Genomic DNA, 16,814 nt, shown 5'->3' with positions numbered 1-16,814 from the left:
TCCAATATTTTTCCTATTTTAAAATAAATTTTGGTGGCAACTCCATTGAATTCGAGTAACACTCTAAATTTTAAGCCGCGGTCAAAAGATAAAAAAATTGTGTAAACTACAAGTTTTTGATGATGACAAAGATCAACCATTATGGTCAAAGCAACAACCTTAAAAAGAAGTTCAAATATCTTCATTGATAAAGCTTCAAATCCAAATATTAAATGTTAAAATGTAAAGGTATATGATGCAAACCAATACTTCAATTACATGAGAACAAGTCATATTTACATATGCATATAAAGTATTTTCAAAAGTCAAAATAGCATTAACAAAGTCTTAAAACTAATATTTTTTGACAAAATACATAAGTGTATCCGAATACAGCATCCTGTATTCGAATACAAAGCAAGTCAGAAGCAAAAGACTCAAAGTTGTATTCGACTACACATAGTGTAGTCGAATACACATCAAGTCAATGGCCAAAATCGTTATATTTGTATTCGACTACAGCCTTCTGTAGTCAAATACAAAGTAAAGTCAGTGGCAAATTTTTATTAATCTGTATTCGACTATACACATGTATATTCGAATACAAGGTGTAATTTTTGAATATTTTTGAACGTTTCAAAGAGGTGTATTCGAATACACACATCCTGTATTCGAATACAACTGGAAGCAATACAATTTTTCAGATCTGGAATGGCTCCAAATCATTGTATTATTTCATCAAACCTCTTGGGTCAATGGCCACAAATCTGAAGAGATGTTTATGGAGTATAAATACCCCATAACTTCAGATCAATACCCTGAACAATTTTGAACAAAATTCTGATTTTTTACAAAGTACTTGCATTTCATTTTCATATCATTCAAAAAGATTCTCAAGTACTTGAATTGTTATTGGATTGTTTATCAATATATCTCTCCTTATTCTTATTCAAATCATATTGTATCACTTGTAAAAGAAAGTAATACTTTCTTAAAAATAGCTTAATCTAAGATAGTGGTGTGCTATCTTAGAAGTGTTGTTAGAAGTTTGTAGCAAGAATCTCAGGGTGGAAGTTGTACATTTTCTGACAATTAGTGGATCAATCTCTTGTGGTGTGCAAGAAGACTGGACGTACCCTTGGTTATAAGGGGAACTAGGATAAATCTATTGTGTTCATTTATTTACTGCACCTTACTATTAGTAGACATTATATTAACTCAGAAAATTCAACTACCTTATCACTGAAAACAAGAAAATTTACTAACACCTAATTCTTGTTATAAAGGATCCATTTTATTACTGTTATTAATTTTAAATATTATTTCAATCAACTTGGGAACTTTTTGTTCAATTTTAGTAATTAAATATAATGCGATAGTAAAACGCAATCCTTGAGTTCGACACTCGGTACTACTGTTTTATTATTACTTGCAACGATTCAGTACAGTTGTTGAAACGCTACCAAGTTTTTGGCGTCGTTGATGGGGATTGCTATATCACTATTGAATTTAATTTATTTACTTAATTGAAATATTTTGCTCTGCAATAAAATTTTTGCTTTTATTTTTAATTTTGAAAAAAAAAATTGTTTTAAAACTCTTTAATTTCTACATAATTATTTATCTTTCTTTATTTTAAAATTGTTCATTACTCTAAATTTGTCTAACCATGTATGTCAGACCAATCCTCAACTGAAATTTTCTTAAAAAAAAAAAAAAAAAAAAAAAAAAAAAAAAAAAAAACTGCAAAAGCAAATCGAAAAGAGGTTCGAGAAAGGAGACAAAGAGAAATACAATTATTAGTGGAAGAAGAGGATTTGGGGGATTTCTCCATATTTGGAGAAATTGTTGAGCCATTACCACCTGAACGTACCCTCGGCGACCATGGGAATCGAAATAGAAACCGTGCTTGATTGGCTCCATAACATACCGGTTAAAGTTAACAAGTTTGAAGCGAGCCTCTCTCTATTCCAAGAGTTGAAGGAGATTCATTTTTCCGGTAAACATAACGAAGACACCAATAAACATCTCACAAACTTCTTTGAACTATGTGAAACAGTGAAGGTGGATGGTTGTTCTAAAGAAGACAAGATGTTGAGACTATTTCCATTTTCATTGAAAGATGATGCTAAAGAGTGGCTTAATTCCTTTTCTGCCGGTAGCATCACCACATATGGGATGACTTTGAAGATAAGTTATTGGAACAATACTTTCCCCCAGCTATGTTCGTTAGAAAAAGGCAAGAGATTTCCATTTACAAACAGAAAGAAGGAGAATCTCTATGTGACACTTACAGGAGGTTCAAGAGTTTACTAGCAGGATGCCCCAATCATGCTTATGACGACACTGCCCAAATACAAATATTTTGTAATGGTTTAAAGCCTAGCACTAGAATTATGTTGGATTCTATAGCAGGTGGTTCTTTGAATTACAAGACCACGTCAGAAGCATGCATAACTATCGAGATCATGGTGTCAAATGAACAAATGATATTGTATGATACAGGTGGTGGGTCAAAAAGTGGTATGTTAGAATTGAATGTTCTGGATGTTGGGTTGGCTCAATGGAAGCTTCTCTCAAAAAAATATAAGATGTTATCGCCTCTGAGATAAAGAAGGGGATGATAGCTCTAAATATACAACCCCAAATGGCCCCTGTCAAATTATTGAAACATACTGGTTGTGACTTTTGTGGGGGAGCACATAAAAATGGAGCTTGTGATGCACTGTATGAAAATGACATAGAAGAACTAGAAGAGGTGAATTTTATGGGTAACAATGGGAAGCAGAATAATCCCTACTCTAGTACGTACAATTCAGGTTGGAGAAATCATCCAAATTTTTCATGAAAAGATCAACATAGTGGATCTCAAGGTCAACAAGAGCTCAACCAAATCAAGCTCCACCTCAAAAAGCTGTTTGGGAGGGTGATATTGAGAAGTTAGTAACAAACACAAGTTCTTTCATTGAAGAGTCAAGAGTCATCTGGAAAAATAACTCTACATCAATAAAGAATCTGGAGACCCAATTGGGTCAACTTGCTCAACAAATGGCACAAAGAGCATTTGGAAATTTTCCTACTAAGATAGTTCTGAATCCGCAAAATAATATCAATGCAGTGACAACGATGAGTGGCAAGATAAGTGAACAAGTACCACCTAAAGCCAAATAGAGTGGAAGTACTTCAACTTCAACCCACTCGGAGGAAATGGTCACCCCGACATCAATTGAGGAGCAAATCGTTTTGAAAAGGAGGAAGAACATGTGGTACATAAAAATAAGCGCCTGTCAAAGCCTAAAATTCGGCTTCGATTCCCTCAAAGATTAAGAAAGGAAGAAATTGAAAAACAATTTGGTAAGTTTCTTGATGTTTTTAAAAAATTAGAAATTAATATTCCTTTTGCATAAGCACTAGAGCAGAGGTCGACTAATGTCAAGTTCATGAAGGAGATCCTATCAAAGAAAAGAAAAATGGGCGGTGAAATAGTGATGCTTACCGAATAGTGCAGTGGTATTCTACAGAAGAAGCTACCACATTTGGGAAATCCCTGTGTGATCTTGGGGCTAGTGTAAGTCTTATGCCATTTTCCATATACAAAAGGTTAGGCATTGGAAGAGTCAAAGATACACAACTGATGTTACAGTTTGCCGATCAATCAATGAAACACCTATATGGAGCGGTAGAAGATGTGCTAGTCAAAGTGGATAAGTTCATTTTTTCAGTGGATTTCGTGGAACTAGACATCGAGGAGGGCAATGACATTCCTTTGATTTTGGGGAGATCGTTCTTAGCAACAGGGCGAGTTATGATTGATGTAGCGGATGGCACCTTAACCTTTAAGGTAAATGAGGAAACAATTACATTCAATATTTTAAAAGCCATAGAGCATTCAAAAGAAAGAGAAGGATGCAACCGAATTGATATTTTCAATTCGATAGTCGATGAAGAAGTTGAACATCAAGGACCCATTCTGCCGTTAGAAAGAGTGTTATGCATACCCCAAGATGTTATTAAAGATAGTGAAGACCCAAAAGTGAAAAAAGTTTTATCCATGTTAGAAGCATCACAATCTCACTCCCTCCACTTCCATACTAGATGAGAGGAGTTGAAAGGGAATGAAGACGAGTATGTAGAGAAAGAGACACCACTGGTGGGCTCAAACAATTTCCACCTCACCTGAAATATGTATTCCTTGGTAAGAAAGATGATGTGTTCTTTCTGTCATATATGCCACCTTAACAATGGTTGAAGCGTCAAGCTAATGAACATAAAGAAGCGCTCCGTGGAAGGAAATCCACAGGTAGAGATAACTTTTACTTTTTGCAATCTTATTTTTGTTATTTGAATTTTTTCTTTCTAATTGTGTGTAAATGTGCACTATGATGAAAAAGTATTAACAACTTGCATTTGGTCTTAAGTTTTTTGTTTCGGATTTTGAAATTTAAACTCTATTTCTTTGCTCATATCATTGCTCAATTCGATAAGTTTCACTAATGCATGCATTGTTGATTAATGATTGGTTGTCGAAGTTTCACTTGCCATTTTTTTAAAATAAATAAATAAATTTTGTAGTAGCATGTTTGGCATCATTTAGATAGTTCATACTCTTTCTTAATATCCTAGATGTGAGCTTTTGAGCCTAAACACTTTAATTCTTTGTTGTGTGATTATCCAGACATGTGTTATCCCTTCAAAACTTGTACTAATTCTGACTTGTATCACTTGTAATTTATGCATACACTAAGACAATTTTGTTTGGTCGTTTGAGTCTTTCTAACTACCGTATGAAAATTTTATCATTTGCTAGCTCCTTTGAACCTTGCCCTTTTATTTCGGTTACTAGCCACATTACAAGTCAAAGACCTAACTTTAATTAAATCACCTAACTTGGAGTTAGGTAGAAAAAAATTTTTATTGTCTTGATAAAATTCTAAGTTTGGGGTGGTGATTCTCACGAAAAAAAAAAAAAGAATAAAAAGAAAAAATAAAAAAAAAAGAAGAAAAAAATTCAATTTGTGTACTTTGATAAATAATATCTTCTTGGTTCTTTTGCCAATATTTGAGAATCTCCACAATGAAAAAGTGAAGAAAAATAAAAAGTGGTAGAATAATTTGAAAATGTATGCCTAACTCCAAGTAATAAAGCCTATTATCCCAAAATGTCATATTTTTACCTAAGCCCCATCACAACCTGAAAGTCCTCCAAAAGTGTATGTGTTTGTGCATTATGATTGCTAACTATAAATTTTTTCAAGCCTATGGTAGTGTGATGCAAGTTCTAGGGTTTGAGTGATAAATTCATAACCCTTGCTAAACACTTGAGAGAAATTTTGGTGAGATTGTGTGAAGAGAGAGTTGACTTGATGAATGAATGCTAAAGTGTACAAATTGTGTTGTTTTTTTATAAGCAACCATGGAGCATGATGAATATTTTGTAGTAGCTGGAACTTTGAGAATTGAGTTTGATTTTATTTGAGAAGTTGAGTTTAAGTTTGATTTTAACGGTACCAAATCTGAAATTAATTGTTGTTTGGGGACAAACAATAGATTAAGTTTGGGGTTGTAATGACTCTTCATCATATGCATATTTTTCATTGTTTTTAGTCTTAGTTATCTTTTATTCATGAGTTAATTTAAGGAGTTATTATATATTTTGTTAATTTTATTTATCTGCTTTAATGAAATATTTATGTTCTTATTTCCTTGATTAAGTAGAGATTTTTTTAGAGTTTTGCGTTGTTACTTTGTTTTAACGCAGTGTTGAATTTTGGTGAGAAATCAACATGACCTATGTTGTGTATTTTAGCTATATCTGGAGTTTTATATGTCCAATTGGAGTCAAACAAAATGCAAATGACAACTATGATCCATAGCTACAATTTTCATGAAGACACCAAAACAAAATGCGTACTCAAAAGAGGAGAACATGCACTAAACTACAAACATAAGATATTGTGCGCTTCAAGCGCGCCCTATGCGTGCCCCAAGCGCATTTCACGCTGATGTTACTGTCGATCCGCTCCTCGGGAGCACCCCAAGCACATTTTGCGCTGATGTTATTGTCATTCACGCCTCAAGCGCGCGACACGCAGCAGAACACATTAAAACTGATTTTTCTCACTTTTTAGGGATCTTTTTTACTATTGAAAAGTTGGGAGACTCGTGCCCTAGCATAGAAACTCAAAGACAGACGTTTCTAACACCATTGAAGCAGTTTTATCAAGAATCATTCATGAATCCTTCTTGTAATTCTTCTCTAATCTCTATCTTTTCTATCTCTGCCATGAGTAACAAAATCCTATTTGTTAGGGATGAGTGTAACAAGATAAAACCCTTATTTTTCTAATTTGAGTTCTAGTTATATGAATGAGTTATTGAATTATTTTTTTCATCTTTTTGCTTAATGCTTTTTATTGCTTGATCAACATTAAAATGTTCTACGATTCGTATTTTGAAATGGAAGTGGACTTTACGAATGCTTGAGATGAGATATTCATGAATTTGTAGTCTAGACATAGATGCAGGTCATGAAACCAATTAAATTAGTTGCAAAGGCAATAGTTTAACAAGAGAATTCCTATACTGTAAGGCTTAATTCTAATCTTAAATCTACTAAGGAATTAGGGGTTACTTTGGAATTAAAGGTTCTGTCACTAAGACATTTGGGCAAGAATAATAAAGAGAATTCAGTAATAATTCAATAAAGGAATTCAGTAACTAGGATCAAATTAGATACCAAAGTTGGATTCGAAGTGAAACTCATCCCTGACATTTTTCTTATTATAAAGGATCAATTTTATTACTGTTATTATTTTTAAATATTATTTCAATCAACTTGGGAACTTTTTGTTCAATTTTTGTGGTTGATGTTTTTTGAGATAATATAAGAAAAAAAATGAGGTTGGAGAAAGAGTTGTTTATAGAAAAAATTGGGTTATGTGAAGTATGAAAAATGAAGGAAAAAATATTGAGTTGGGTGAAGGAAAATATGAATTGTTGGGTTGATGAAGATGACGATGAAACACATTTTTTGGATTTATGATTGATGAATACGATTTAGATAAAAAATAAAAATAAGTATATAATTATTTTAATATTTAAATTAATATTCTAATTGACGTGCTACGATTGATCCACGTTTTTCTCTGTTTGTCGGTTCACGTTTTTCTAACGTTGACTTAACATTAAGGATTAAAAGTAATGTTTTTTTATATTACATAGATGAAATCTAAACAAAAAAATTTACAAGGACTAAAATTGAAAACTACTATATTTACGAGGACCGAAAATATATTTAAACCTTTATTGTATTTTGCAATGACTAATTGAATACACAAGCTTAAAGTCAATTTTTTTACTGTTCCCTTAAAAAAAAACTAATGATGTTAGGCATTAAGAATTAAAACAAAAATATTTATATTTTACAGAGACTAAAATCATTTTTTTTTTTACATTTTGCAGTGACTAATTGCATATTTAAGCTTATATGAACATTGGTATTCTCTTTTTAGGCTAATATTTATTTTGATTCACACAATATAGGTTGGATTATGTTTTAGTCCCTATAATAAATAAAAAATTAAATTTCACCAATATAATATCAAATTATCCACTTTTGGTCCCTTATTCAACTTTAACCTTTAAAATATATTAATGTGGCATGATAAGTTGTCTTTTTTTAATATATTTTTAATTAAATAAATTAAAGTTGTATGTGAAAATGAAGGAACAAAATTTATAGGTTTAACAAGATGAAACCCAATGGCACCATATTCTTTCGCTGTCTTCTTAACATTCAACCATATATAATTGTTAAGTATGACTCATATCAAGTGAGCAGTGTGCCCCAACTATTTGTTGTGGGGGCAAGTTAGGGTCAGGAGGCAATAGTTCCTCACAGTATGGTTCGAGAATATTGTAATTTGAACCTTATTATTACTATTTAAGAACAATTTGTACTCTGTAAACTCTAATTCGTTCATCTATTAAAAATGAATTACATTTTCTCTATAGTCGAAGACGTATGACATCATTGGCCAAACTTTGCTACCAAATATCTTGCATTTCTATTTGCAATTTATCTCTTTATTCTTTTAATACCATGTTGTTCTTCTAACAATTGATATCAGATGATGAGTAACTCTAGTGAGAAATTTGAGGTGACAATGTTCAACGGAAAGGAAAACTTCACATTATGACAAAGAAGAGTTAATGATATGTTGGCACAACAAAATCTTCAAAAGGCGTTGCGTGAGGCGAAATCGACAGATATGACAGATCGATTGGACATAGATGAAGGATAATGTCACATGGATGATTCGTATGTGTGTATCAGATGAGGTGATGTATCATATTCTAGACCTAACATCTCTAAAGGAGATATGAGAGAAATTGGAAAATCAATTTATGTGCAAAACGCGCATGAACAAACTATTCGCGAAACAACAATTGTATAGGTTGAAGATGTAGAACTCAAAACCACAAAGCAAATCTCCCAAACAAATAAAACAAAAAGATCTATAAAACTTTTTTCGGGAGAATCGAAGTCATAGAGATGAAAATCACTAATTCCGAAATAAGTGGACAAAAAAAATCAGCAAAACAAAACTAGAGAGATGCAAAGTAAACAAAAAACTAACTAAAGACAAAGACAAAGATGAGCCACGATGATGGTTCCGCATAGAACAAAGAGAGTTTCGTTGTGGATTCTCACTATATGTGAACTTCTTCTTCTTCATTGTGAAAGAAAAAATATTTTAGGAAAAATATTCAGAAAGTATATTTTAGGAAAAAATATCGTAGATAAACTAAAGGAAAAAAGGAATTTCTTTTGATGGTGAAGCTATGTATATCAATAGGTTATATCATTTTTTTAATAAGTTGGTATATTTTTATATTTAGTTACTCTAATAATATATTTAGCTATTCCAAATAAATTTATTTATAAAAAAAATTAGTTGAAATAAGACAATAAAAAAGATATCACTCGATTGCTAAATTTATCCGTTTTATTTTGATATTTCTAGTCTCTATTGCAAATACAGAGAGATGTTGTCAACAATGAAAATTGTCAAGATAAAACTCATAATAAAATGGACATGAGTTTCTTGTGAATTACTTGATTGTTTATAATGAAAAAGACATTATTAGTCTTTAGTATAACACCGATTAAAAATAAATTTGACTATTTGAAGCGTTCTCGGATTCAATATTTTTAGAAGCTATTTTATATTTTTCATTTTTTTATACGACTTTAATTTGCATTTATATCAAAATATTATAAATTTATTTGTTTACGAATAAATAAATTTATACATTAATTTTAAAAATATTTTTTTTCTTTATATTTGACCCTCCTAAAATTAATTATAGCTTTACCATTGGTTTTTTTTTTTGTTTTCTACATTCAGAAGATTTTTTTTCTGCTTGCAATTGATTGATAGGTCAATGCTCAATAACCTTTTGTATGCATTGATTTTTTGTTTGTTTATTGTGATTCTTTTTTTCTAAAGTTTTTAAGAGGTTTGGAGGCTAAAACATACATAGGACTATAGGAGTAGCAGTAGTGGATATGTGAGAAAATAAAACTGAATTTGATTTTCTTGAAGATTATTTTTAGCGAGAACTTGTTCATGAATAATGTTTTTAACCTTTCCTCCAATCTTAAATACAATTTTAATTTATTTAACTAGTAAGAGATTTGTGGATTCCTACGGATTTAATTTCTTAATTTAAGACTCGTGTATAATTTTTTGGATAAATTATTATTTTATTATCTGAAAATATTGAACATTGTTATTTTGATCTATACTTAGTAAAAAAATTAAACATCGAATTATTAAAATAGTGGAAAGATACAAATTACATTCATAAAGAGCTTTGAAAGATTAAATTTACGGTTAAAATAATTTATGATCGTTATAATGTCAGATACTATACTAACTGATATTTTGATGATTCGATAACTAATTTGATTTTTTTTGAGTTGGGGACCAAAATATAGTGCCATATACTTTTAGGGACTAAAATAATTGTTTACTATAGTTTTTTTATTTATATATTGAGTTATTATAATTATTATGATTTTTATGTAGATAATATTAAAAAGACATTAATTTTAGATAATTTTTTAAAGACAAATATTTATATCGTGTCTGATTTTAATAATAAATTATAATTTATATATTGTAATTATTCTCAATTTTATTTAGAAGATATTAATAAAAATCAAATATGTGTAATTTGTTACATGTTTTTGTTATAGTTTTCGGTGATAAATATTTATCTCATAGTTTTTTTATATTGATCAGTGCCCAATATTTGTTCCAATTTTTTTTTGTATATCAGTGACAAGTAGTTGTCCCGTATTACTTTATATTTATTAATAATAAATATTTATTCTTTATGATTTTTTAACATTTATCAGTAACAAATATTTGTTTGTATAATTTTTTTAATATTTATTCACATATTTTTTTAATATTTTATCAATGATAAATATTTTTCTCATATATTTTTATATTTATTACTGAGAAATATTTGTCGTGTAAAGTTTTGATGTATCAATGACATATTTTTTTGGGGTTTTTTATATTTATTAGTGACATATATGAATCATATATTTTTATGCATCAAAATTCATATATTTTTTTTGTGTGTTTTATTTATCAGTGACAAATATATATCACATGTTTAATATATCAATTACATATATTTGTCATGTGTAATTTTATATTATCAATAATAAAAATTTATACCATGTTCATCTATATTTAATATTGACCAATATTTATTATGTATTTTATTTATTTATATTTATTATAGACAAATATTTTTCTCGTATTTTTTTGTATGTGTCAATGAAAACATTTGTATCATTATTTTTATTGATGTATGAAACATTATAGTTCTTATTTTCTTTGAAAAAGATTTGTTTCGTGTCTTTTTTAATATTTTTAATGATAAATATTTGTCTAGTACTTTAATTATATTTTATCAGTTACATATATTTTTCCCGTAGTTTTTATATTTATCAATGATAAATATTTGTCTCGTGTTGTTTTTATATATCATGACATATATTTTCTCTATGATTTTTAATATCTATAAGTAAACAATATGTGTTATGTATTTTTTATTTATGTATGTCAAATATTTGTGTCGTATTTTTTTTTTCTTTATATTTATGAGTGATAAATATTAATCTTATAATTTTTTATATTTATCAGAGATAACTATGCATTCCGTATTTTTTTTTTGTACCAATAATATATATTTGTTCGTTTATTTTATATCTATGATAAATATTTATCATTTTTTTATAAAAATTACCAGTGACAAATATGTGACCCATATTTTTTATGTATAAATGATAAATATTTATTTCATATTTTTTATAAGTGATTAATATTTATCGTATGATTTTGATACTTATCAATGATAAATATTTATCATTCACAAATCTATAATTCCATATAAATGACAAAAATGTATCTTTTATTTATTTATTTATATTTAACAGTTATAAATATTTATTTCATGTTTATTTTATTTTTATATTTATCAATATTAAATATTTATCTTAGGTTTTTTTTTAATAAAATTTATTAATAACAAATATATATTCTATAAATAAATATATTAATGACAAATATGTGTCTCATGTATTAATATACAATACAATTGCTTCTTTAGTGACTATTATGATTAAAAAAATGTAATCATCTAAATAAACCTATAGAAATTAAAAATACATTTAAAAATATATTGCATAAGAAAAGTAAAAAAAGAATAAAGAAGACACAAACATATTATTTTGGAAAAGAAAGTAAAAGTACAAAAAGAAAGTATCAAATCAATATAGAATGAGAGAAACAATTAAAAAAATGATTAATTTAACCTCAAAAATTAGAAGTGTAAAAAAAAATAAAAAAGGTAAAGGTAATAAAAGAATTATATAGTATACAACTTTCTATATATATTAGATATTAGATTCAAAAAATATGAAAAAAAGCTAACTCATCATGTCACATCAACATATTTAAAAGATCCAAGTTTAACGAGATATCAAAACTGAATTCAGCTATATTGCAGGAAACCAAATAAGGATTAACTTTTTTTTGTTTTTTGACTAAAACATTGGTATTCTTGGTAAGTTATTACTTAATCATATGAATTAATTAATCACATGCCTTAATGATGATACTAAAAATCGTGGCTTCCGTTATAAAACCTCCGATCTAATCGAAGGTGCTGTTGTATCTATATATTATTATATATATATATATATTGACAAAGAGAGAACAAATAAAACAACACAACACACAACCTCTTCTTTTCCTTTCTCTTAAGATTCTGCCAAAAATCAAAGAGGAAGAAGAGATGGTTCTTTCTCAAAAGCTTCACGAAGCTTTCAAAGGCACTGTTGAGAGAATCACTGGTCCAAGAACCGTTTCTGCTTTTAAAGAAAAAGGAGTTCTTAGTGTCTCCGAATTCATCCTTGCTGGCGATAATCTCGTTGCCAAATGCCCTACCTGGTCATGGTAATTTCAAATTTCCCCCCTTTTCCTAATTAGGGTTCATCGTTTTTCTAATTGGGTATTGGCTATTCTCTATTTCAACTAAAAATCACTTCTATTTTCTTCTGAAAAATCGTAATTTTTTCGTAAGGGGTTTCTAGTTTTGTGGATTTATTTATGTTCAATAATCGTTATACTACAACACTAGGACATGACTTTGATTAGAGATGTCAGTGCTATAGAGATTATTATCTATTTGTACATATAGAAATTTTGTTACTCAGACATGTGAGGTATAAGAATGAGAATATTGAAGATTTTTATTCATGTGGTTGTTTTTTTTTTTTTACTTTGAATGATAGGGAATCGGGTGAGCCAAGCAAGAGGAAGTCATATTTACCATCTGAGAAACAATTTTTGATTACTAGAAATGGTAAGTTTAATGGTTTTAGAGTGAGTGGTTTTTTACATTTTGATTTATGAGTGTTCTCTGTTTCTGTTATTTTCATAAGACCTGTCTTATTTCATGGCTGATTTTTGAAGTTATTTTGTACAAAACAGTGCCTTGTCTGCGGAGAGCTGCATCTATTGAAGAAGAATATGAAGCTGCTGGAGGGGAAGTTCTACTTGATGATGAAGATAATGATGGATGGCTAGCAACTCATGGAAAACCTAAAGGTGCGTATTCAATTGGATCAAAGGCATGGATATTGTGCTGCGCACTTTAATCCTTTGATCTTATTATACCCTTGTAATTTTATTTTTCAGAAACTAAATCTGAGGAAGATGACAATTTACCTTCCATGGAAAGCCTAGAAATCAGCAAGAAGAGTTCTATTAGGAAAGCATCTACGTACATGGAAGGTAAGGAGGATGATGATATTCCTGATATGGCAGAGTTTGAAGAAACTGACAACATTATTGAGATAGATCCTGTAAGTTGATACTTCATCAATTTCAAAGTAATAGTTTCAGTTTTATTGGATCAAATAAAGGGGAATAGAGATATTTATTCTGCTATATGTAGATTGTTGTCTTAGTAAGTTTTGAGTTTATCTTTTCTAGAAATAAATTTTTGGAAAGAAAAGGAAAGAGATCCTGGTACGAAATAGATATTTAGAAAAATAAGTTGGGAAGTAACATCCTAATAGCAGTAATGCTACTGCATATTAGTGTCATTTTAGGGGCCATCACTTTATTATCACAATAACCTTCAAGCATATGATCAAGGGGTTTAAACCCAAATATCTATCTATTTTTTGTATTTGTTTATTACTATGGCATGCTTTTAGAAGGATATATATTTATCTTTCTTATGGCTGAAATCAACAACAATAATCAAAGCCTTTTCTCACAAGGAAGAGTCTGGTTATATGGATCAGACATTGTCATATTTCCTATACTATTTTGTGTCCATTGCGGAGAGGCCAAGATCCATTATTTTTGCCACCATGGCTGCCATTCGATAACACTGAGCCTATCATGAATCATATCCAAATAAAGACCATTTAACTCCAAACCTTTCTAACGGTTGAAATCATTTTTTCAAATTCAGCTGCCATTTACTGTCAAGTACCCATAATAACTGATTCTGTGAAACACAAGCTTCTGGTTTGTTTGCTAACATAGAAATTCTGAACTTGAGACTTGTGTATCTTGTTTTAGCAAGTGACTTTCCAATTAGCCGCAGGGTTTATTCTGAACTCCTCATTCACATATTCACACTTAGAAGTATGTTGATCGAGGCGACCATTTAGGTTAAAAGACTATTTCATCTGAATTTGATCCCCGATTAAATTTGCATTTTAATTTATGATGTTTTTAGATTGCTGCTGTTTGTTTGACACTGATTTGAGAAATGTGATTCATGTCATTTGTTTTTTCCTTGTGCTTATTGGTGGCCACTCTTCAGTCCACATATCTAGTAGCTCATGAACCTGATGATGATAATATTCTACGGACCCGCACCTATGATATCAGCATTACGTAAGATGAGCTTCCATATCAATTTTCATGATTGTCATTTGATTCATGGTACTAAAAGGTGGACTTTGCTTTTTATGCAGGTATGATAAGTATTATCAAACACCTCGGGTGTGGCTTACTGGCTATGATGAGGTTTGTTTTATTCACTTGATCCTTGTAAAAGCTTCATGAGTCACTTTTGACTCGTCTACAAGGCCATGTCAAAGTACTACTAGAACTAGAATTAGCATTATATATTCAAAGTTCAAACTAACATAACCCGGTATATCTAGCTGGAAAAAAAAACCTAATCCTTAACATGAGGATGAATGAAGGTGTGATGTACAGGACAGAATCATTTTCACGGTTTCCCTGTCATCGATTAAGCATGGGGGCTGCAAAAATAAAATAGTGTCTAACATTAGTGCCAAACATAAAATTTTTATGTTTTTTTAATGGTTTGATGCTTTCATTGTTTGAAATTACATACCTTGGAAAACTAGTGTACTTTTCAGTGATTCATTCCATCTCGTCTTGTGACAGTCAAGAATGTTATTGCAACCAGAACATGTCCTTGAAGATGTTAGTCAAGACCATGCACGCAAAACGGTGAGATGTGACATATCAATTGATTATGGACACGCATAAACACATATTCTTATAGAGTTTAGTACAGTTAATGTCAATGTGTTATTTCTAACTTAAAAAATGTTGCAGGTAACAATTGAGGATCACCCTCACTTGCCTGGGAAGCATGCATCTATTCATCCATGTCGACATGGAGCAGTTATGAAGAAAATCATCGATGTGTTGATGTCACGTGGAGTTGAGCCTGAAGTTGACAAGTAAACCCTTTGTTTCTAATGTTGTTGCTTTCAATTCAATATACAAGTGATCCATGTGATGTAAACGGGTATTTTATTTTATCAGACATGACTTCTCATTAACAGTGATTGTATATACCGTTATTTTCACTGTGCTCTTAAATATTGAACACCCCCTGAAGAAAAATGTTCTAGCTTATGACTCTATAGTGCATTTCTGTTCCTAATAACTGCTATATATGAGGTATATAATTGCAGAAACTTTTTTTCTGTAGGTACCTATTTCTTTTCTTGAAATTTATGGCCTCTGTAATTCCAACAATTGAGTATGATTACACCATGGACTTCGATCTTGGTAGCTCCAGCAATTGACTAAGGTAATTCAGATTATTATTTATATTTTATTATCATTTCAATTATGTATTCATTCCTACTATTTAAATGTTTTCTAAGTGATGCTGTAAGTCATGTATATGTGGTGCACTCTACCTATTCAGTGCTCATATATATCTCTCCGCTACTATCGGCAATGTTCTCTTAAGTATTACATGTGTTCTCACTCATAGATGTCAATTATTTATTTTTATGAGTAAGAATGGAACTCAATACCCCAAGATTTGCAACACTCACATACACATATTGTGCAACAACTACTTGCACTAGACCCCATTGGTTATAGAATGAGAATTCATCATGCATCTTGTCTTGTTATCACTATGAGCTGAACTAAATTGTGATGTTATGATATGATTCTATTTTCATGACCAATATAGTCATTTTGATGATATATACTTTTTCTTTTGTTTCAGAAGGTAGCTGCACGTTTGAGTATAACACGGGCATAATCTCTATTACCAACACTTCTTTTTTTATCGCGAATATTGAAACTACATATAATCTATATGAACGTTGCACAGTTATTGTACATGTGTAAAGTCGGTGCAGTTCCTCTCTGGTGAACTGAAATTTCTGGCAGGAAAGAAATTTCTGGTGATTGAAACTTCTAATCATTGGAGAGGATCCGTGTAAATTATGGTCATTTGAATTGTGACTGTCTAGAAGTTGGACAAATTTCCTTTAAATATGTACATAACAAGCCAATGTTGCTCCCAACAATATGAATCAATCATGGCTAATCATTGGCTTGAAGTTCTTTACTCTTCTCCATAGTTAAATTATTTATTGGTTTAATTGCAATTTCACATGTATTGGGGCGGTGCATTTTTGTCTTTTTTTTTTAGCTGTGCATTTGCGTCCCTTGACTTTTACCCTATTTACAATCTGGTCCGTCACCAAACTTTTCTTCCTTTGTTAACCAAAAATTATTGTGGCATTTTTTCTCTTCCCATGTGGCAGAGAATTTGACAGGAATGCAGTGTGGTTTTAGGAACTTAAATAACACAATCACCATACTTTGGAAGATAAAATGTGTAATTGTGTTAAACTAAAAAATGTCACATTTCTAAGTTTGAACCATTGCACTATAGGTTTTAGGCACACACTTGTACCACTAAACTAATGCATATTG

At 30.2% G+C, this 16,814-nt stretch overlaps 1 protein-coding gene across 3 annotated transcripts; it reads left to right on the top strand.

Annotated features, from left to right (window-relative positions):
• Window positions 1-12,238: 12,238 nt before the first annotated feature.
• LOC101506830 (autophagy-related protein 3) lies at window positions 12,239-16,443 on the top strand. 3 transcript variants are annotated; one of them, XM_004514462.4, is made up of 10 exons: window positions 12,239-12,521; window positions 12,860-12,930; window positions 13,059-13,175; window positions 13,266-13,432; window positions 14,410-14,483; window positions 14,564-14,615; window positions 15,006-15,071; window positions 15,180-15,307; window positions 15,562-15,663; window positions 16,096-16,443. In XM_004514462.4, the coding sequence occupies exons 1-9, from the start codon at window positions 12,361-12,363 to the stop codon at window positions 15,656-15,658; spliced, it is 933 nt and encodes a 310-aa protein (XP_004514519.1). In that variant the 5' UTR covers window positions 12,239-12,360; the 3' UTR covers window positions 15,659-15,663; window positions 16,096-16,443. The 3 variants fall into 3 exon arrangements, with proteins under 3 accessions (XP_004514519.1, XP_073226501.1, XP_004514520.1); XM_004514463.4 differs by having other exon boundaries at window positions 12,257-12,521; window positions 16,099-16,443; XM_073370400.1 differs by lacking the exons at window positions 14,410-14,483; window positions 14,564-14,615 and having other exon boundaries at window positions 12,255-12,521.
• Window positions 16,444-16,814: the final 371 nt, after the last annotated feature.

This window comes from Cicer arietinum, chromosome 6, assembly GCF_000331145.2.
Source record: "Cicer arietinum cultivar CDC Frontier isolate Library 1 chromosome 6, Cicar.CDCFrontier_v2.0, whole genome shotgun sequence".
NCBI lineage: Eukaryota > Viridiplantae > Streptophyta > Magnoliopsida > Fabales > Fabaceae > Cicer > Cicer arietinum.
The sequence above is the reverse complement of the archived record's forward strand: the minus strand, read 5'-3'. Positions and strand labels throughout refer to the sequence as shown.

Excerpts from the sequence above, each read along its gene's own strand:
- LOC101506830 (XM_004514462.4), top strand. The coding sequence starts at position 12,361 with ATGGTTCTTTCTCAAAAGCTTCACGAAGCTTTCAAAGGCACTGTTGAG. Across the intron at positions 14,616-15,005 it reads GGCTTACTGGCTATGATGAG|TCAAGAATGTTATTGCAACC; the intron begins GTTTGTTTTATT and ends GTCTTGTGACAG. Across the intron at positions 15,072-15,179 it reads AAGACCATGCACGCAAAACG|GTAACAATTGAGGATCACCC; the intron begins GTGAGATGTGAC and ends AAAATGTTGCAG.